Source organism: Rhipicephalus sanguineus, chromosome 6 (assembly GCF_013339695.2).
Source record: "Rhipicephalus sanguineus isolate Rsan-2018 chromosome 6, BIME_Rsan_1.4, whole genome shotgun sequence".
Taxonomy (NCBI): Eukaryota; Metazoa; Arthropoda; class Arachnida; order Ixodida; family Ixodidae; genus Rhipicephalus; species Rhipicephalus sanguineus.
In genome coordinates, this window is record NC_051181.1 from 170,713,523 (window position 1) to 170,735,263 (window position 21,741).

Here is a 21,741-nt window from a genome sequence, read left to right on the forward strand (position 1 = left end):
AGATGATCATTTGATTTTAATTGACAAGTCACGCACTGTACAAAGAAGTGAGCAGATCTAAATGTGTTTAAAGGGGCCCTCGAACACTCTTCAACCCCCCATTCTTTACTCGTGGATTGCGTAGACTGAAGTACGGACGAACTAGTGCAGCAAGAACGGCAGCGATAGCGGCACGCAGTACGAAGTTATTCAATTTGGAAAATTCAAAATACAAGAAAAAGAAATGCCTACCCTCAACTCGATTTTCGCGGGGTCACGTGACCACATTTCACTCTCTGCTGTGACGTCGGATGGCGCTCCAATGAAATGGGCTAAAGCTCTTACGTAGGGGAAGCTCGCACACCATTGTTGCTTCTCCTTTCCGACGTATTGTTGACGTCGTTGCCATAGTAACAAATGTGGTTCCTGACACCTGACTTGCCAGAACTTGAGCGGGCGCTACTGCTTCGAAACGCGGCTGGCATGGCTTTGTCTGCTGTTCCTTACAACGACATGCCATGTCATTCCCTCCTCTCATTCTGAGAAGGGAATTTGTGGAGCGGCATGGGAGGGTTAAACACGGTCGCCCCTACGCGGGTTGTTCGGTGAGCAGCCCGACTGTGCAGCGACAACAATTCAACGAAGAAGATTACTTGCACCGTTTCAACAACAATCATGAGCCTACCGCACATGCGGAAAGAGGCAGCTCGCAAACGTACAGACGCACAAAGAAGGAAGAGGGACAAGCGTTTCATATGGACATCCGACCGGTGCAGGCAAAAAGAAACCAGAGGCGAAATGGCAGCCAGCGCCTCTGTCTTACTTTGTGGTTGTAGTGATATTTGTGTTGCGACGGCGGCTATTTGGAGTTCATTGAAAAAGCACAGAAAAGAAAAACTTACACCATCTCCCGCTAAAGGGGACCATGAAGCGATGCGAAGCCGGAGCACTTGCACGATCGCGTTCCGTTGGCGTTCATTGGGCATGCTACTGACCTCGCGTCGTGGAACGCGAAGAGGGACGCTACGCGCGTCGTATCTTCCATCGAACCTGGCCATTAATTCTCACAGGGCGAGCGGGGAACGCGGTCGACAGGCGGGCGAGAGGGGGGCAGCGTAGGAGAGGAGAGAGAAGGGGAGGGGACGCGCATGCGCTCGAGCTCATCGCGGCGTTACGCAGGAGAGAATTTCGGCATGTCTAGCCCGCGTTTCAGAGGAAGAGTGGAAAGAGGGAGGGGAGAGGGTGAGTGGAGAGGAAAAATGGGAGAGGGGTAGAGGACAGGGGGAATGGTGAGGGGGAATGGAGAGGAGTTGTGTAGATAGGGTATGCGCATGCGCAGTAAGGGTGGCCACGCCGCACACCACCACCACTGGATTGAGCTCTGCCTTAAGATACTTCGCATCTAAAACGAAACACAATAGTAATGTCAACTTTGATGCTACGCCACAATCACTTCTAACGTTATATTTATCCAATCATAGGCTGGCGCTCATCGTCGTCATTTCCGCCCGCAATAGCTCTGGCAAGCGCCACTACGCGCTGATGCGGTCAGCAGCGATGTAGCGACTTCAACGCGTGATTAAAATACTAAATCATTTGATATTGGTGCTTAGACCTATGCTAAAGTTATCCCCAGCCATCAGTCTACGCAACCCGCAAGTAAAAAATTTTGGGTTGAATAGTGTTGGAGGGCCTCTTTAAAGAAAAAGGGATGCGACTAGAATTCACTTGCGAAATGCCTTGCTCTGATAATTTGCAGTTTCTTGATACGTGCTTTTAAGTTTCACTAGCTGGGGAGCATGTTTGCGGGCAGTATAGCCCGCGTTCAGCGAAATCGGTGTTTAATTTCGCGTCAGCACATTCGAATATTGTTAAACGAGGAATTGTGATGTCATGATTACGCACAGCATTGGAAAAAAACTTGCGCACATAAGATGAGCAGTAGTTTTCAGCTGCAATGTGATCAAAGAGGCGGGATATTCTGCGTATCGCAGTATCAGTTTGCGGAAATCTGTTCCCATGGCAAAGAAAGATTAACATGGACGTCCTCCATCCGTAAATAATGTAGAAACTAGAAATATTGCAGTTATTCCGCATATGTATAAGACGTCGCATGGCCTGAAGAACGTAGGGAAGCGATGTGGGGGTGAAAGTTGTGTTTGCCGCCCCAAATAAGCTTAGTCGCATTAAGGTCGCAGGGGTCTGCGGTGGGCAAAGAAAAATGCGGTCAGAGGCATGCCAACTGTTTTGTAAACTGTGTAGGAGTTAACCGCAAATTTCTCTTTCTTGTGTCCACGTGTACATCGGCCAGACTGGTCGATGTATTAATACGCGGCTCAGCGAGCATCGAAATTCATTGAATGGAGCCGTCTCATATCGCATCGCTATGTCATTCATGAAAATGTAATCTCATCTTCAAAAGAACAGTAATTTTGTACCATCAACCTAATCGGACAACGCGAGAAATTTCGGAGGCATATCATGTCACAAATAACGCCACACTTTGTGTCAGTCAACCTTCTCAGTCGTTAAAAGACAAGGAAATCAGCTTTATTAATCGACTGTAAGCACGCGCCTTGGTTGTTCGAATTTGATGCCTCTTTATGACACGCGCTACGCACTCCATTTTTGTATATATGCTTTCTTCACGCGTGCAATAAACTTTCAGCTGTGTGTGAGTGCTGGTTTGTGCATTTCCTTCCTTGTGTACTGCTCCTTTCTTTTTTGGCTCTAAGTATTATTCCAACCTGTAGTTATAGCACCAACGAAGGTTAGTGGGCACTTATCGTTCGTTACATATAGGGTGCGATCGCGACGCTATGAATGTATCTCATTTCCCCAAATGCCGACTACCCTTTCTAGTGTACTCTTTAAATATCAGAACCTCACACTGTACTCGTTGACAGCGTCGATGGACATTGATTCCAAATGCATCCACGAATCATTGACCGCTCCTGCACTTCTTAGGCAACCGCGTTGTATTTTTTTTTTCATTTATGCCGTAAGGCGCAGTGGCGCAAAAAAAAAAGTGATGCTTTTGAGTCGCTCAATTGGTCCAACAGTGGGACAGATGGAAATCGTTTAGAGGCCGTCGCAGCTAAACACTGAAGTTCGTGATTGAATTGCGCAGTAACGTGTTGCACCTTGCCAAATTCACTGTGTCTAAGAAGTTCCGGCACGGCGCAAGCGGAAAGCTACAGCGCGAGGTCCGCGCGCTCGTCGCGGCGGCTGCTACGGCGTACACACATTTCCCATGAACGCTTGTGCGCTCGTTGGTGGCGCTCGCGTGCTTGAAAAAGGTCTATTGCATTTCAATGTATTGCATTTTTATAGACATGCCTTCACTTATGCATTTTTGGTTTGCGCTTGACATCATTCTCAGCAATCATATTTAACGCAATTGTTAAGCTAATGTGTGGCATCACTCTGGCAAATTTTGGAAATTCTGAATATTATAGACGCGAAGCAAAAAAAAATAAACTATAGTGCTAGAGCAATGTGCCGTATTTGCGATTTCTTTTCGTAAAATACGCACAACAAAACTGCAAGATAATATTTGCAAAAGGTACGTTACTCGTAGTATGCGAATAAAAATTTTGAGACTCACAACTACAATATTTATTTTGTAAGACCTCATCAAAATCCCATTTTCACGCAATTCGCAAAAGGCGGTACTGCTGAGTGGAGACTTCCAAATTTTTTTTACTAAGGCAAAAATTTTTTTCGCAAAACTAAGAATGGTTTTGTGGCCCTGGGTACTCGAAACGCAAAATATATTTTTTTCAATGACATTAAGGGGGTTCGCGGACATGCACCGATGTTCTTACTTGAAACACGGCCACTCGATCTTCCCCCTTCGTGCGGCCTGTCGATTCGTTCCCCGGACAAAAGAGCGCGCGTGAAAGGAGTAGTTGACTGACTGGCCACAACGGGAGGTGAGGGCGCTGCATATCGGCGAGGTAATCGCCCTTGCACCTGCTTGCGCCGCCTCACGCGAACGCCACTCATCCTCCCCATTTTGTGGCAGTCGTGTCCTCCGATCAGCATGCGATGCCATTTTGTTTTTCTGGATGGCTGTTAGGTTTAAAAGTCCAATCTATTTATCAAGAAGCTGCTGAGGCCACTCTTGGCTAACTGGGCTGGAGATCTTAACAGCTTCCTAGAAAACATACTCAGGCTTTCTCGGAAGCCACTTTCCTGCAAAGTCCTCCGCTTGTGAAATCTTGCAACTACCACATTTATTTATTTATTATTTATTTATTTTACCCCTCAAGGCCAAAGGCATTACAGAGGAGGGTGGAAAACAAAAATCCATACATACATAAAGCAAAACAAATACAGCAAGTAATAATAACTATAACGTAAAACAGGGTTTTAGTTAAACGGAGCTATTTGAGTAATAATATCTGGGGTTTAACTTCCCAAAACCAAGATATGATTATGAGAGACGCAGTAGTGGAGGGCTCCGGAAATTTCGACCACCTGGTGTTCTTTAACGTGCACCTAAGTACACGGGCCTCAAACATTTTCGTCTCCATCGAAAATGCAGCCGCTGCGGCCGGGATTCGATCCCGCGACCTTTGGGTCAGCAGTCGAGCTCCATAACCACTAGACCACCGTGGTGGGGCGGAGTGATTTGAGTAATAAATAATGCGTATCTGAGACTATTTGCCAAGAATCGTTACTGATAATTGTCCGATTCGTAATATTCCGAGATGTGTGTCACGGAAATCAGTACGTCACAACGTGCAAGTAAATGCGCTCAGTACCTTTATAATTAAAATATACATTAAAGCTCGGCTATTTCGTTGACATTGAAGTCGGAGTCACTACACTTTAATCATACAATGTTGAGTTGCCATTCGAGCAAGAGCAAGATGAGGATCACGTGGTGCTTCGCTTATGTGTCAAGAATCATCTACCTCTAAAAGAATTAATTGTTGGGCTCGTTGGTCGTAACTGGCTTAGAAATGTTACCGCAAGCACATTAGGCACTGCCTCACTTCATTCACAGCACCCATCTAACGGCGCACATCTAGTACGCATATACACATAAAATATTATGCCTTAAAAGTGTATATGTCACAATAAATATTTTAAAAAAGAGAAAGAAGACGAAGCGTTACCCACAAATGTGTACATGCATGGAAGGGTTCCACATGCGTGGCGTTTTTACTCTTTTTTTTCTATGAGAGCCAAATCCAGAAACCGAAACTGTGCCAAATTTCACGAAAGCGTAAATCGTGCCTAAGTATCTTTTACTTTAAAAAAACAATTGTAATCAAACTGGGGCAATTCCTGATTGTAACATGAACTCAAAAATGTAGTTTTGGGTAAAAAAAGTGAGCCAAATCCTGCATCTGTTTGAATCAAACTGAGTGAGATCCATTAAACCAACGCTGCATCAACAATCGTGACCAAAACAACCAACATGTCTGCATACAATCTGTTTATATTGTGTCCTAGTTCCTATCGTGCTCTCGTTCCACAATGAGTTTTTCTTCGGCCAGTTGGTTCTTGCTGATGGACGTGATGTTCTAAGGCAAAGCTCTAGTGTGAAGTGTAAGAGGCCAAGTTTCCTACTGCTTTTGGCCTCTTAGTGTTTGTTTTTGAGTTTTGCGCTGCAGTATCATGTCCTTCTTTCACTCCAAGAGAGTATGTTTGAAATAGAAGACAAATGAAATAAGGATATTGGGCACCGATCTATTCCTTGAACGAGAAGTGATCCGAAACGCCACGGCTTAAAACGAGCTAAGAAGAATAGCTGAAACGTTTTTTGAAGGCCTTCAATCGATGTCAAGAACAAGAAAACGCTGCCGATAGTTCAGAGTGGTGTGCATTTTGCCTGGAAGGAGCACTTATTCTACAGGTCTGGTCATCGCCATTACTCCCATGCAACAAAGGAAGGCAGCAAAATGATGTTAATTTTGTCGCAAAATATTTCTATATCGCTCATTCGCTGGGGTTTAGACTTCATTCACGAGCTATTCAAGCCCAAATGAATTGTTCCAATCTATGAGAGTCAAATCCAAATTTTGCTCCTGAATACCGACGATAGTGGGCTATATAGATTTCAGCCGCAATATAGATTTGAGGTACTTGGTGACTTAGCACACTAGCAAACTATTGTTGGAGCAGGACCGACCATAGTGTCAGTTGCAAAAAACTGCACTTTTCACTGTTTCAGTTAAAGTGGACTTGGCTCCTCTTTTAGAAAAAGAAACTCCACATATATATCGTACAGGGATAAAGTAATGTACAGTGTAACCTCACTAATGCATACTTGCTGGGTATGCCGCATAACTACGCACTAAACGGTAGTACGCATTAACCACCAAGTAAAAATTTGCATCTCCTCGCGTACGCCATCGCCGCCGGCAAAGAAATAAATACAGTGCCACAGGAAATATTGCCTAAAGTACCCACTGCAAAGCCTTTCCTTTCTTTCTGCCAAAGTCTAGAAAACATTCTGGTTCTCTCGCACGACCGTCTGATAGTGCTGATCAGATGGTGGCGATGGAGCGTGCGGTGGCGATGTCAAGGAGCATTTCGGAACTATTACAGGGTCCAGTATACGCAGTGACTGACATAGCGACAGAACGGACATTGTCTGCTTTCCGCGATATATGTGTGTGCGTCTGTACCACGATCTGCTACTAAACGAAAACTGACACAGTTCCAGTGAAATGCGGTATGGCTGTGTGGGGCCAATCGTCTCCTGGCTAGGTGCGTACAGCGCGTCGCCTTCTCAGCTCACGCCATCACTGCCGGGCCGCTTCATACCCACTTCGCTCCAGATCGTGCACAGATGCAGCGAGCAGCTTGTTCAGTGAACGTGGTGATGACGAACTTAGTGCAAGCGATGCGCACTCCGCGATGCTCTTGCGGTCCTGGCAGCGGACGGAAGCACGTTTGGGTGGTCGTCCAATAAAAGCCTGCAGTATGGTTGCAACAGCGCTACACTTGCTGTACTGTACATTTGTGTTTAGCGTGATAGCGTCAATGCAAAGAGGTCTCTCGTCACCCGCGACCAGGAGTGCTCAACTCCGCAACAGCGAGCTGCTTTCATTTCTACAAAGTGGCGTGCGCTTGAACACGGCCCCGCACAACGAGGCGGCAGCGATCAGCGGCCCAGCGCGTTCAGGTTTTAAAAGCGTGCAGTAGGCTTAAAGTAGTGCTGCAGCGCACGCGTGCCCGAGCAGATATCTGACGATACTTATTATGATAAGGTTGACGGCGATAAGTCATGCTGGCGCGTTCGTCGATGGCCGCTGCCTCACCTTCATTCTTTCCCGATGGTTACCCACAAAGGCGTCGCCGCAATCACGCGGAAGTCGGAATCAGTGATCGACCAATCTGCTCACTTCTCGAAAAGACGGAAAATTTTTGGCGGCACATTGTGGCTTCGGGAAGTTCAGCGGCACAATAAAATTTTATGGCACAAAAAGTTATCGCAGTACGCAGGGTACGCACTAACTGGTGGGCGTAGGACGAAGCACTACGGCTTAAGCAGTCAGCGAATGCATTAGTCTCTATGAGACTCGGTCGAGGATTCGTCGCAACTACGTTTTAACTGTTAGTACGCTTAAAGCGGGTGTGTATTAACGAGGTTTGACTGTATGTAGATCAGAGGCGGTTGCGCCTAACTTAGTGAGCCGTCTATTGCTTTGCTGGGCCCCCAGTTTGAATTTAAGCACAACCGCCTCTGATATGCACGTGTCACTTTATTCCTGCATGCGCATGCGTGACAAAAGGATATATATATGGAACCCTATATACGGATATATATACGAATAAGCATTTGTGAGTCACGCTTGTCTTCGTCTTCTTTCTTGTGTTCGTTATTTCATTTTTTGCGCTAGTATGTCTCAGCCAGGGATTTACCTCTATTCCAGCTAAAGTGATTGCAGCCCGTTCATGAGAGCGTCTTAAATGAAGCATGGCAAAACACTGAACCACATGAAACAGCCCATGCAAAAAGCTGTGGTTGAAGGGAGCTTTGGGAGAAACCTCCGCTTTGCCAATAGCCAGCGCCTTAGCTGACTCGGTGGGTTGAAAGGGAACTGCCGCTCTCACAGGCAGAGAAGAGCATTCAGCGGGCTGCACCAAAGGGGGGAGATAGAGCGGCCGTGCCTGAACACACTCTGGAGAATTCGGTTATATTGTGGTATCACCATCATTTTACTGTACGGTAACGGAAGTTAGTGTGTGATAGCAACTGTGCCTTTGTACGATTTTTTTAGTGGCCGCACTTGCCATATTTACTTTATTCTAATTCTAGTGCATGCCTTTCTTTGTGTGTGGATATGCAGCTGAGTGAAATGCTAGAGGCCCGTGTAGTGTGCGATGTCTGTGCACATTAAAGAACACCAGATGGCGAAAATTTTGTGGCGCCCTGCACTACGGCATCCCTTGTAGTCATATCGTGGTTTTGGTACGTAAAACCCCAGACATTACGAGATTGTTATGCAGTTGAATGAAGTGCAAAAAGGAGCCCCCACTAGCCACGTAGTGCAAGTGGAGTATGACAGAATGCACTGATTACAACTGATGCGCAAGGGGAATGAAATGAAGGATTCAGCAAGGGACGACACATGCTAGTCACACATTATGCTTCTGGAAAACTCACTCAAATTGAAATGCATTATGCAAAGCAAAGTCGCATAACAAACATAGTTCGATGAGGACAGATCAGATTAGTTAATAATAATCAAGAACAAATTAGCTGATGCTTTCCAATTCAGAAGGGAGAACATTTGGGCGTGTTGGTTGTTCATCGTTCTGCAGAAACCATAAGCGCAAAAAAGAACACGTGATAAGAAAGGACAAGAAAGGGCGCTTGGCCTTAGTTCTTTGTTGTCGCATGTTCTTTTTTGCTTTCCAGTTATGGCCCACCTGTGTTGCTATCGATTTCTGTGCCATTTTATTTCACTACATTGTATTCATACAAAATGCTAGAAATTACAGATATCTGAAACTCATTCAGTTCTCATTGATATCTGAAACGTGTCTTGTAGTTTGTCACCGCTTTCCTGTTCCCAAGTTTATTACCTTATTACTGCCTACCATGTTTCTTCATGTTAATTGCCTACTCATTATGCATAATGTAATTTGTGCTAATTGTTAATGGTAAGTAATCTGCATACCCTTCCTGTGCAGATTTCTGATGGGGCCGATAGTGTGAATAAATATTTGTTCTTGCCTCTCTTGTAGCAAAACCGAGGTCACATGACAAGAGAAGCCAAGAAAGCAGCCAAAGTTGAGAAGAAGCTTCGAGTTCTGCTGGGAGGCTACCAGGTGTGCCACTTGTGACTGCGTTTGCACGTCACAGCAGTGATTTTTTCTTTTTTTTTTCATTGACTTTTGTGCAGGTTTTTGCAGGAAAATATGGTGCATAGAAAGAACAACGGCATTGCTTTAGTGCCACACAGATAGTTTGTCTTCAACAAAGGTCGCTGTGCAGCTCCTTAATTCTAATTTCATGGGAGGGCCTGCCGAGTTTGAATGAAATGAAGTTTGAGTGAAGGTGATAAAGGCTGTTTGTGCTTATTCTGGTAGCTTTGTGACTGAAAACTGTACCGACCGCATGTAGGTTCAGGCTTAGTGGGCCCATGGCCTCCAAGACTGCGGGCCAGCAGATTTTCCTTCAGGAGAGAGAGTAATTTCAGAGGTGGGTGTGGCCCCTCTGCACTGTGGCGCTCGCATCCGAGATATGGCTGAGGGATATTCACGCGTCGGGAAGGCCCTGTTGGTGCAGCTGGGATGAGGTGAGGGAAAAAACGGTCTTGTGCTACTATGTGATCTTCTATTAATGAGCACTAACAGACAATAATGGCAAGGAAGTATAGGGGATGTTATTAGTACAGTCGATCCCGGATATATTGAACTCGAGGGGGATCGCGAAATAGTTCGATATATCGATAATTCGAAATACGAAATATGTGTATTTAAGGCTTTAATTAAAGCACTGCAGGCCTCGACACAGTTTTCTAAAATCGTATAAAGCACGAATATGACGATTCGCTCACATATGCTAAATAACAAGGCGAGAACTTCTTTTGCAAGTTAGCGCACTTTATTTCGCATGAAAAAAGTCCGTCAACTTGTCTTGCTTCTTGCGCGCCGTGAATTCATCAAGTCATCGTCAATATTATATAAGCTTTCCAAACAAGTAAATTCAGCACCTTCCGCCACAACAGCGGTGATCGACGCTGAACGCTGATGCGAGCTCTGTAGTGCGGTAAAGGGTTTAGCGGTGGCAGCGGTGGCTGGCATCTTCAAAACGCACGGGTCTATTTCCGCAGCACCGGCAACGTAAGCTATGATCTCGGCATCGATGCAGCCAGAAACAGCTACGTCGTTATCTGCACCGATGAAGTCACTCGCTGTGCTCCCGTCCGATACGGAGCCCGGAGACGATGAGTCGCAAAAGTCACTGACGCACCGTACGCCGTAGTCGGAGGTCATGACGCGCCCGAAGTCGTCACCTGGCACCAAGGCCCGTAAGGAAACAGTGCACGACGGTGCTTTACTTGACGTCGTTTCAAGCACCGGTCATCATTTTTATCGCTATGAGCGGGTCAATGTTTAGTTCGACTCCTGAATGACGATTTATCAAAAACAAAGCGCAAAGTACAAACAGTACACATTCTGCAAGATACAACGCTGCACCGCTGCACGAAGAAACATTTCTCCACCGTCGACACGTTGGCGATGCCAATGGCACTTCTGGCTTTGCAGAAGGCAGCCGCTACTTTGGCGAGAAATGCGAAAAAAAGCGTTGCCTCTGAGAGCGGCGTTTTAAAACCGAAAACACTAAAAATACGTCACGAGGTTGCGGATCTCGAAGGCCATGCTTTGCGGGCCCGCATGCCATCGTGGGCGAAGAGACAAGGAAGGGAATGCAAACATTACAACAAGACTGCGAAGTCGCTTCAAATTCTCATTTTGGTGCCCTCGGCAATCAGCCTCTTTGAAAAACATTAGCCCATGCGTTAAAACCTGCGGACCGCGCGTCAAATATACCGGTGAACTGACAAGCGCTGCGCGACGAACTAGAGCAACGCAATTTCGTCACCTGCGCGCGACGAGGGATTGGAACTTATAAGAACGCGGCCGAAAAATGATCAATAGTTGTTAGGAAAAATGCACTTTCTGGGCTTCGGCGTGGGGCAGTGTTCGATATAGCGGATGTTTCGCTGTGCGGGAGTTCGATATACGTGCACACCAACCCCATACTTTTGTATGGGAAATTCAAGTGGATTTCTCAACTGTTCGGTATAGCCAATAATTCGATATATCCGAGTTCGATGTACCCGGGATCGACTGTAGTAAACGTAAGGTAAATGTGACGAAAGAACAGTGGATGAAAAGATAACTTGCCGCGGGCAGGGACCGAACCTGCGACCTTCGAATAACGCGTTCGATGCTCTACCAACTGAGCTACCACGGCGGCCATCCCCCCGTCCACTTTATAGGGTATAGATGTACATTAAAGGGGAACTCCGGTGCATTTTCGACAACATTGAGATAATGCTGTTTTCAAATAGTATTAACAGTCCTGTAAAAGCAAGGATGGTTCATTTTGCTGAGAGACTCGTCAATAATTTTAAATAAGCAATAAACGATGAGTCGAAACCGAAACAGGGAGCTGGGCTGCGCCATGTTGGGTATGCGATGACGTCATGAAGGACGCTACATGCCGCCACGGCTGGCCAGGTTGTAAACATAGCACACGCGCTTCATCTATCACGCGAAAAGCAACCTGGCGATGTCAGACGACGCTGAATCAAGCTGTGGCAACCCGTCTCAACTTATCAGTGACGAGTTGAACGATGATTGCAGCTACTACAGTAGAACCCCGCTGTTACGTTCCTCACTGCTGCGTTTTCCCGGCTGTTACGTCGTTTTCCGCCGGTCCCGGCATAGCTCCCATAGGATACAATGTATTGGGAGCCCCGCTGTTACGTCGTAACTGTCGGACCGTTCCCGTATGATACGTCGCGAAGTGCGCTCGGAGCCGACCGAGTGACTACCAAAGAGAGCCGCCATGGTGCATTTTCACGCAGCTTGGCCTCGTTTGACCGTAATATTAGCCGCATGAGAGGCGCAAGCAACAGAATCTTTCAATTGATGCAAACAAAAGCATGGCCTTCGAGATTCAGATTGCAAAGATGGCGTCTATGACGTAACTGCTCGCGAAAGCAAGGCCTTCGAGATTGGCATTTACTATTGACAAAAGCATAGCCTTTGAGATCTGTATTGCACAAACATGGCGTGTATGACGTAATTGCATGCGAAAGCAAGGCCTTCGAGATTGGCATTCACTTCTGCCATCGCATTGGCGTAGACTCATCATCATCGTTATTTGTCGGAGAGCGGGAGGAGTTCGAGCTGGTTGGAGCTCGCACGGTCGTGCGTGCGGTTCGCGGTCGGACTCGCCGCGCCGGTCGTGATTGCGTGTGCTTAGTTCTTTCATGCCTACAGCTGTTGGTGTTAAAAAAATCACATACGTTGATTACATTTCTGTGGATGAGGCCGTCCTAAGCTCCGCGTTTCTATCCATCGACTAGATCGCGGCTGAGCGCGCCAATTTTCGTGCTGCTCGTAAGAATTGAAATAAAATTCTGTACCACTAAATATTTCGCCGTTTTTCCTGTTTTTCAGCTCTTACGTTTCCCGTCTCTTACGTTTATTTCCTACGGTCCCTTCAAAAACGTATCAGCGGGGTTCTACTGTATATGAGCGCGGGAGCATCGTCTTTTGATTTCGACCCACAGGCGCGTGAAGTAGCTCACGTGCCTCGCATCGATCTCCTCGTTGCTCAATATTGTGCGTGCTTACTGTAAGACCAGATGTCAACGACGACTAACACGCAATGCAGCTAACAAAGCCGAACAACTTTGCTCGCGTCGTCGCCGCCTCGTAGCAGAAAGCGCGCGCTGCAACCGTCTTCTGGGCGAGGCGGGGTCAGAAAAAAGTAGACACGTTACGTCACATACACAGGGTGGCCCGCGTTAACAGGCGTGATTCCGGAGTTGGCTACCAATTTTAAAATTCGTTTTGGAAAAAACTAAATGACTTACGGTTGTATAATTTGGCACATATCATCACGGTACCGAAGAGAACGTATGCTGAAAGTTTAATTGAAATCGGTGAATATCGAAAAACCCCCGGAGTTCCCCTTTAAACGTGGGAGTGTCAGTCAGCGCCGCCAGTAGCCATGACGGCGAGTGTGGAACACTCTTTTTCTGCCTGTTGGCGTCACGTAGCACGTGAACTTATTACGAGCTGGCAGCTGACCAATAATCCCTCGCATACCACCTGAAAGCATCAAGTCTGCCAGAACGAGACCCTCGCTATGAATGAAGGAAAGAAGTGTTAATTTTAAGGGCTCGTTTTTCTTTGTTATGCACAATATTAATGAGCACTAACAGACAATGTATAACGTTAAGCGCAGTACTGAATTGACGTGGATGGGACAGGGAGTGACACACACAATGAGCACTAACAGACAATAATGCCAAGGAAGTACAGAGGATGTTATTAGTAGGCAGCTGCCAGCTCGTAATAGGTTCACGTGCTACGCGACGCCAACATATAGGGGATGTTATTATTGGTCAGCTGCCAGCCCGTAATAAGTTCACGTGCTACGTGACGCCAACAGGCAGAAAAAGAGTGTTCCACACTCGCCGTCATGGCTACTGGCAGCGCTGACTGACGCTTTCATGTTTAATGTACATCTAATCGTATAAAGTGGACTGGGGGATGGCCGCCACAGTAGCTCAGTTGGTAGAGCGTTGAATGCGTTATTCGAAGGGCGCAGGTCCGGTCCCTGCCTGTGGCAAGTTATCTTTTAAATGCGAAGCATTTCTTAGCGAACTTCTGTGACTTTGAGCGTATCTATCTATCCGTCCGTCCGTCCGTCCATCCGTCGGTCGGTCGGGTCGGCCGGTCTCCGTCCGTCCGTCCGCCTACGACACTGTGCTCTCCTGGCCGTTTCGTTAATCGGATGTATACCAAAATTGGTGTGGCGTAACATGACCTTATTACAAACATAAATGACAGGTCATAACATGAAAATCATGACATGCATGTCATGAGCAGCATGATTTACATTCCACGGCCTTGGGGCTATTGCGGCCTTTCCGTTAATTTCATATATACCAAAATTGGTAAGGCGTGAAAAGAGTTCATGACAAACGTAACGACAGGTCCTAACGTGCAAATCAGGACACGCATGTCATGTGCAGCATGATTTACATGACATGGTCTCGGGGCGCTCGCAGCCGTTTAAATGAATGGACATATACGAAAACTAGTATGACAAGACATTTCTGTATGATGAACATAACAGACACGTGGTAACATGAAAATCATGACATGCATATCATGTACGGCATGGTTTACATGCCACGCTCATGGCGCACTCGCGGCCGTTTCGATAAATTGATATCCACCAAAATTGGTGTTGTGCGATGTGACTGTATAAAGAACATGAATAACAGGTGGTAACATGAAAACCATGACATACATGTCATGTATGTCATGATTTACATGCCACGCTCAAGGTGCATTCGCGGCTGTTTCGCTTGCTTGATGTGCACCAAAATTGGTATTGCGCAACACGACAGTATGACGAACGTAAATGAGAGGCGGCAGCATGAAAATCATGACATGCAAGTCATGTACGACATGATTTACATCCCACGCTCATGGTGCGCTCGCGGCCGTTTCGCTGGATTGATAAACACCAAAATTGGTATTGCGCGATGTGACTGCACGAAGAATATGAATAACAGTTGGTAACATGAAAACCATGACATAGATGTCATGATTTACACGCCACGCTCATGATGCACTCGTGGCCGTTTCGCTAGATTGATATGCACTAAAATTGGTATTGCGCGATGTGACTGTATGACGAACGTAAATTAGAGGTGGTGACATGAAAGTCATGACATCTACGACATGATTTACATGCCATGCTTATGGGGCACTCGTGGCCGTTTCACTAGGTTGATGTACACCAAAACTGGTATTGTGCGACGCGACTGTATGACCAATATAAATGAGAGGTGGTAACATGAAAATAATGACATGCGTGACATGTACGATATGATTTACATGTCTTGCTCATGGCGCATTCGTGGCCGTTTCGCTAGCTTGATATGCACCAAAACTGGTATTGCATGACGCAACTGTATGACGAACGTAAATGAGAGGTGGTAACAAGAAAATGGTAACATGCAAGTCATGTACGACATGATATACATGCCACGCTCATGATGCATTCGCGGCCATTTCGCTAGCTTGACATACACCAAAGTTAGTATTGTGTGATGTGACTGTATGACGAACATAAGTGACAGGTGGTAACATAAAAACCATGATATCCATGTCATGTATGGGATGATTTACATGCCATACTCATGGTGCACTCGCGGCCATTTCGCTCGTTTGATCTATACCAAAATTGGTACTGCGCGACGTCACTGTATGACGAACATAAATGACAGTTGTTAACATGTGAATCATGTTATTCATGTCATGTACGGTGTGATTTACATGGCACTGTCATGGTGCGCTTCCGGCCGTTTTGTTAACTGGATATATACCAAAATTGGTATTGCATGACACGAGTGTGTGATGAACATAAATTACAGGTCATGCATTGTATATACCAGAATACACGTTTCATTGGCATGGTATATACCAGATTGTGCATGCATGCGTGCATGGCAAACATGCGATATATGGTGAACTAGATGCCATGGCATGAATGATTTCTTTTGACTCAAAGACAAACAAGGCGATGTATGCAGCTCTTTGCTGGCTGCTTCGCATTACATCGATTCCCACAATCCGTGGGATCTGCCGGATTTTTTGTCCACTTTTCTTTCTTCACATTTACCTTACATTTACTACTAATAACATCCCCTGTACTTCCTTGGCATTATTGTCTGTTAGTGCTGATTAATATTGTTTATAACAAAGAAAAACGAGCCCTTAAAATTAACACTTCTTTCCTACATGATCTTCTACTAATTTAGAAATAACAGCTCATGGTGTACAGCAGTGATAAGGGTGTGTCCAGATGAGATCGAACACCCTGTCACCATTCCCAGTTTTTTTACGAAATTTACTGTAGGCCTAGGAATTAGACCCAAAACAATGGTTTCCGTGTTTGTTTCATGGAAAAGAATTTCAATAGCCCAACAGAAATATATACAGTAGAACGAACCTGCAAGGACCAGGAAAACATGTTTCATTTAATAGGAGTTCCATTTACTGAGAGTTGAAGAGGGGTGCCGAATACAGGTTCTAAACCAATCTTGTCACATGCACTTGTTTCATTTAAGCAGCAGTTGTGTTTAAGAGATTTCCATTCACTGAGAGTCTACTGCATAAATTTCAGCCACAAAAACACCTTTCGGCCAATTTCGTGATTTCTGAACTTTTAGCACACCTAGGGAAAAAACTGTGCTTTTCTTGATAACAATATTCATTGCCATAAAAGAACAAGTAAAATACAATCTTACGAGTCTATCATTTTCTTTACCTGATGAAGCACTTTTGAGGAAAAAAAATCACAAACATGGCAAACTGCACGAAATACCTGTATTTCTGGAATTTATTGCTGCCAACAATTGAAAGCACAGATATTAAAACACGGTACATATTAACTTTTGTATTTGCACTCTCTTTTAAAATAATTTTTGGGGTTTTATTTACTTTTTCTATTTTTCTTAATATTTGTGTTGACATTATGTTGAAAAGCTTCGTGGTGCGATCAGCTGCTTGACAAACCTCGAGGCTGCGGACGAGCACCGCTTGTGCATGAAAACTATGCTCAGAGGACGAATAAGATAAGATATGCATCACTGTCAATGGTAAAGGCTGTTAAGTGCCAACAAGGGTCACATTATGCAACGAAAACTTTGCCAGGAATTTTTCCGGGAGCGCCTCCAATAGTGCACTCATGTGTTGCCTTCTCTCTCTTGATGGCCTAAAAATAGTTATGTCGACTTTATTAGCGAGGTATTACACAAAAGCAAGCCTATGACGTCTAAAGAAAGCTGTCGCACATGCTCACGATGGTCGGACAGCTGTAGTTGTTCCCCTTCTTGTGCCAGAATGCTGGCTTCGGCCAGCTGTTAACAGAAGTGTGTCCAACTCCTTTGCCTTAATAATGTAGGACTTTTAGATTGTGGTATTCTTGTGTGTCCGCAGATGTCATAATCAGCACAAACCATGCGTTTATCACGATATTTTTCAGCTTCGGACATAACAGCAGGGGAAAAAACTGGCGAATCTTGCACTAAGCCGTGCAAGGCCTTAAACAGCAAAACTGGACATTCTGAAAACTGATCTGGTTGCTACTATACTCGGCGACAATTATCTTGGCATTGGAGCAAAGGCTGCGGAGGCGGGGCATCCGCACATTTGTGCTACTACGCAAGTAGTTCGGCATCTTGCAGCCAATTTCAGTTCCAGTTTCGGTTTCGCTTGCTCGCATCGCTAGAGCATTTAGCACCATGTACACATGCAGAATGGAAACATAGTGGAATTGTGATCAGTGTGCGTAGATGCATCTACCTACTGTACTGTATATTGTCACTGGTTTCTTACATTGACGAAGGCAGCAGTGGGCGTGTCGAAGATGAAACTCTTTATTTGGCCGAACTTGTGGGCGGGAAATGAGTCAGTCAGAGCGTCGTCCGTCAATAATTTTGACAAGTGGTAAAGCGTGTCGGCTTTTATACACGTTCTTTCGAATGTTCCAGCGTTATCGCTGGTGGCCACGTAATCTCTAGACTATTCGCGTACCGCGCACAATCTTAACGGAAAGATGTAAAACAATCGTGACGCTTCTGGAACATCGCATCGCGGTCTCCGCGGAGCATTCCAAGCAGTCTTTGCGGGTGAAGCCCGAAGACAACAAAACAAGACACATGGCAATACAGTAAAAGCTCGTTAATTCAGATTTCTAGGGACCGGAAAAAATGTCCGAATTAACCGAATGTCCGAATTATCGAATGGTCGAAATAAACACAATAAATGCAAGAGTTTTTTCAGCATACCTTTACTTTACATGGTAATCGCGGATGCGTCTCTGTTTTCGAGCAGAAATTCGCGCAGACACAATTTTTCTGAGCCCTTCAAGGTGCTCAGCAGCTCGCATGCTGTCTGCAGTGCCAAAACAAAATTCTTTTAAGGACGACGAGGGCCTCCGCGGCTTCCTTCACTGTACGAGGGGGGCCTGTGTGGCTCATAGTGTGGCTGCTGCTCTTCAGGCTCTTCGTTCTCGGATTCGTCGCCATGCATCACTTCCTTGACGATTTACTCATCAGTCAGACAGCCGGCAGTGGCAACGCCATCAATGCCGATATAATCGTCGAGTGTCACTGCATCAGGCATAACACTTCCGAAATCCTGCCCGTCATCGGCACCGTCGTTCGGCGACACTTCGGCCACTGCGGCATCACTGGAGTCGGGTACAACAAAGCCACTGTGCCTGAAACAGTTGGCAATGGCGTGCTCTGCCACACATACGCGAAGAATGCTAACTGCGCTCAGGAGACTCACGTCGTATTGTTTGCCGACGTCATGGCACAGGAGCTACTTCTTGCCAGGAGAGCCCATTTTTCAGGGCACGCAAAATTTCTACTTTGGTGGTGAAGTCCTTGGCCTCGTACTTGGGCCGCTTCGCCGGCGTTGCTATCGGCGGAGAGTACGTTCACACGAGAGGTCAGCACAAAAGCGCCAGCAACAATCAAGCTAAAGGAGCCGTACTGAATCGTTCCTCGATAAAACGGCGTTCAACGATGCAGCACACCAACGGGAACAAAGCAACAAAAATGACACCGCGCCAAACCCACACGCCCCACACGCTATCACGCGTGAAGAAAAGGCGTTCAACCAGTCTCAAGTCAAGCCAAGCCGATAATTGATGTCCATGGCGATGCTGCGTTTGAGCTTCACTTTTGTTCCAAATGGTTCTTTTTTCGTTTTCGAGCCTCGCCAGCGGCCCGAAAGTCGCCGAATTATCCGATTTGCGGTCAAATCTGTCCGAAATAATGAGCGCCCAGTCTCATAGAGTGATGCATATATTTACAGGGACCAGATGACGTGTCCGAATTATCCGATTTTCCGAATTAACGAGAGTCGAATTAACGAGCTTTTACTGTATGATGAACGCCGCCAAGCGCACACCGCAGCTTGAATACGGTGTTTGCTCGATTGTAACGCGATCACGATTGTAACGCGAGGGGCGACTTTAGTAGCAAAAGTTTTTAGAAAAAGCTCGCATTGCATTCGAATAAATACGAAATGCAAGTACCATGATGACGCTGAATTACGTTTAGATTTAAAGGGACTGACAACTGCCCAGAACATGAAATGAGATGACTCCACTGATGGAAAGATTGTCCGTCGCATTGACTCAAACCAACCCTGTTTTTTTTTTTCTTGAGAGGTGGATTTATATTTTTATTTCTTAATTGAAAGTCGCGAAAAATGACCTGTGGCGCCTCTGGCAGCAAAAAAATGACCGACCCGATGAGCCCGGCCACGTGACCGTTGATTGCTGTACGTGGTCGACGATTTTTTTTTTTTAGTATTGAAATATTGTTCGTTTCTTTATATTAAAAGGCATTACTCCATAAAACTGTACATATAGGCCGTTAGTAGTATGCACTAAAGTGGCGCTGCCTTCGCGTGGCGTAATCATAGCATGCTCGTCAGCACGTCTTGAGCAACTTTTCAGCGTGCTCATGCAACCGTGCATGCAGTTTCCAGGTCGCTAAGATTTTGGAGTGACATAGTTTTGCTACCTACACTTCGTCTTAGAATTGACATGCGCTGCTACTCGGCGCGGCCATGCATATGCGTAGTGACATTTTCGATGACATGGCTTGTGCACCGAGAGAGTAACGACACTGGGACAAGCCACCCATGACACAGGCGCAGGCAACCTTGGACGCATGCGCACACAATGCGGTACAAATACCAGGAAGGTGTATATTGCCATAGCATCTCATTGTAACAGCTTGTTATTTTAAAAAATAGTTCGAAAGCTATAAATAAAGGTGGTTAAGTATAGTTACAGAAACTCCTGCGAAAACAGAACGATGATAGCTTTGAAAAATCGCAAGAAGGGCTGGCGGCATCGCTATCAATTCTCAGCGTTGCTGGAGGAAAGGTGCATCGGTGTTTAGAGCCTTTCAGATCGAAAAATGCTGCTTGTTAAATAACTACGTGTTTTTGGAATTAACTACTGCAGCTACAAACACTGCAAAGGGTGAGCTTTCTGTCACGCCATAAAAAATGGGCCGAGAAAAATCAGTTGTCGGTCCCTTTAAAGAGAGCTCATGCTTAATTAAAAAGCGACTGACGCAGATTATTAAATACGATAGTCTTTCTTGGGGAACTTAAACGCAGAAATTTTGGTCTGTCTGTCTTTCTGTCTGTCTTTCTGTTTGTCGGCACGTCCCTCGATTCAGCCACTCGGCCAAAGTTGAACCACTTGCCCAAGGGCCAGCCGTCTTGAACTGGTACGGCTGTTCATACTTGTGAACGTTGTCGATCAAAAAGTAAATATCATGCATATCTGAGGTGCAACATCACTAGGTAAGTATTAGGTGGCGTGTTCCTTTAATAGAAAATGCATACATACGTAATTTTAAGGACCCTAGTTTCTTAAGCTGCGCTGAAAATGCATAAGAATGGAAGCTTGAGCGAGTTGGTATGCGTTCATCTTTGTTGAAACAGCGCTCACTAGACGACGACGAAGTAAAAGAAGGCACAGGACAGGCGCTGCCTGTCGTGTGCCTTCTTTTACTTCGTCGTCGTCTAGTGAGCGCTGTTTCAACAAAGCTGAAAATGCGACTGCGCTGAAATTTGCCTTCCTCCGTGCCCTTCGCACGAGCTCATTGTTGTGTTTCGGTTTCGGTTCTGTTGCACTGTACGAATGCCATGGGTTGGTGTTGAAAAACTTTAGTTTTGAGAAGGCCAAGAAGGTGAAAAAAAATATTTAAAAAATGAAAAAGCAGCGTTGTGGGCGGCCTTCAGGCTGCCGGTTGTGGGCGCCGCTCTGGCGTTCCTGTTTTACCCAGGCGACGTGTAAATAAAAGAGTGTGTGGAGAGTACTCGTTGAGTGCGGACGTTTCTCTGCTTCAGCACTTCGCGCCAAACCGCGTTTTCGGGCTGGCTGGCGTCCCCGCCGGTCGCGTTGGTCACCGCCGGTCTTCGCCTGCTGCTGCGCCGGGACTACCAGCACGCAACACAGCACTCATGTTTCCCGACGTATTGCCAGATGGCGTCCATATCTCACACAGCGCCTCTTCTATCGTCTTTACACGACATTTGCAGCGAAGCACGCAGATACGCGGCCAATTTTTTATCAAGCTTCGCTGGTCACACATCTTCACAGAGCGTAACGGCCACCGATGTTTTTCTATCTGTACATGCAGTATGTAACAGGTATTTTCCATAATACCGATTCTCACTGGCCGGAAAAAATAAAGCATAAAAACCATTCATATCTTTTATTGCATTGCATCCAGGCGTGATTTGAAAGAGCACGAAAGCAAAAGGCAAGTAATTTTATTTTACAGTACAAGGAGGCACATTGCGAACAAAAAGACCAAAAGTTCTTGTTGCTCTAAATTAGGATTTTCCAGATGCTTTGTTAACAAATCAGTCTTGTCTAATTCACAAATCATTTTACATTTTTTCAAATTAATCATTATGTCTGACAAC

General features: G+C 45.8%; 1 protein-coding gene across 1 annotated transcript in view; it reads left to right on the forward strand.

Annotated features, from left to right (window-relative positions):
• The window catches only part of LOC119397038 (cell division cycle 5-like protein), a gene marked incomplete at its 5' end in the record, with an annotated part of 213,286 nt that overhangs the window by 142,444 nt on the left and 49,101 nt on the right, over window positions 1–21,741 (forward strand). Inside the window, 1 exon segment of the mRNA XM_037664464.2 lies at window positions 9,193–9,276. Coding sequence (XP_037520392.1) covers window positions 9,193–9,276 — 84 coding nt within the window.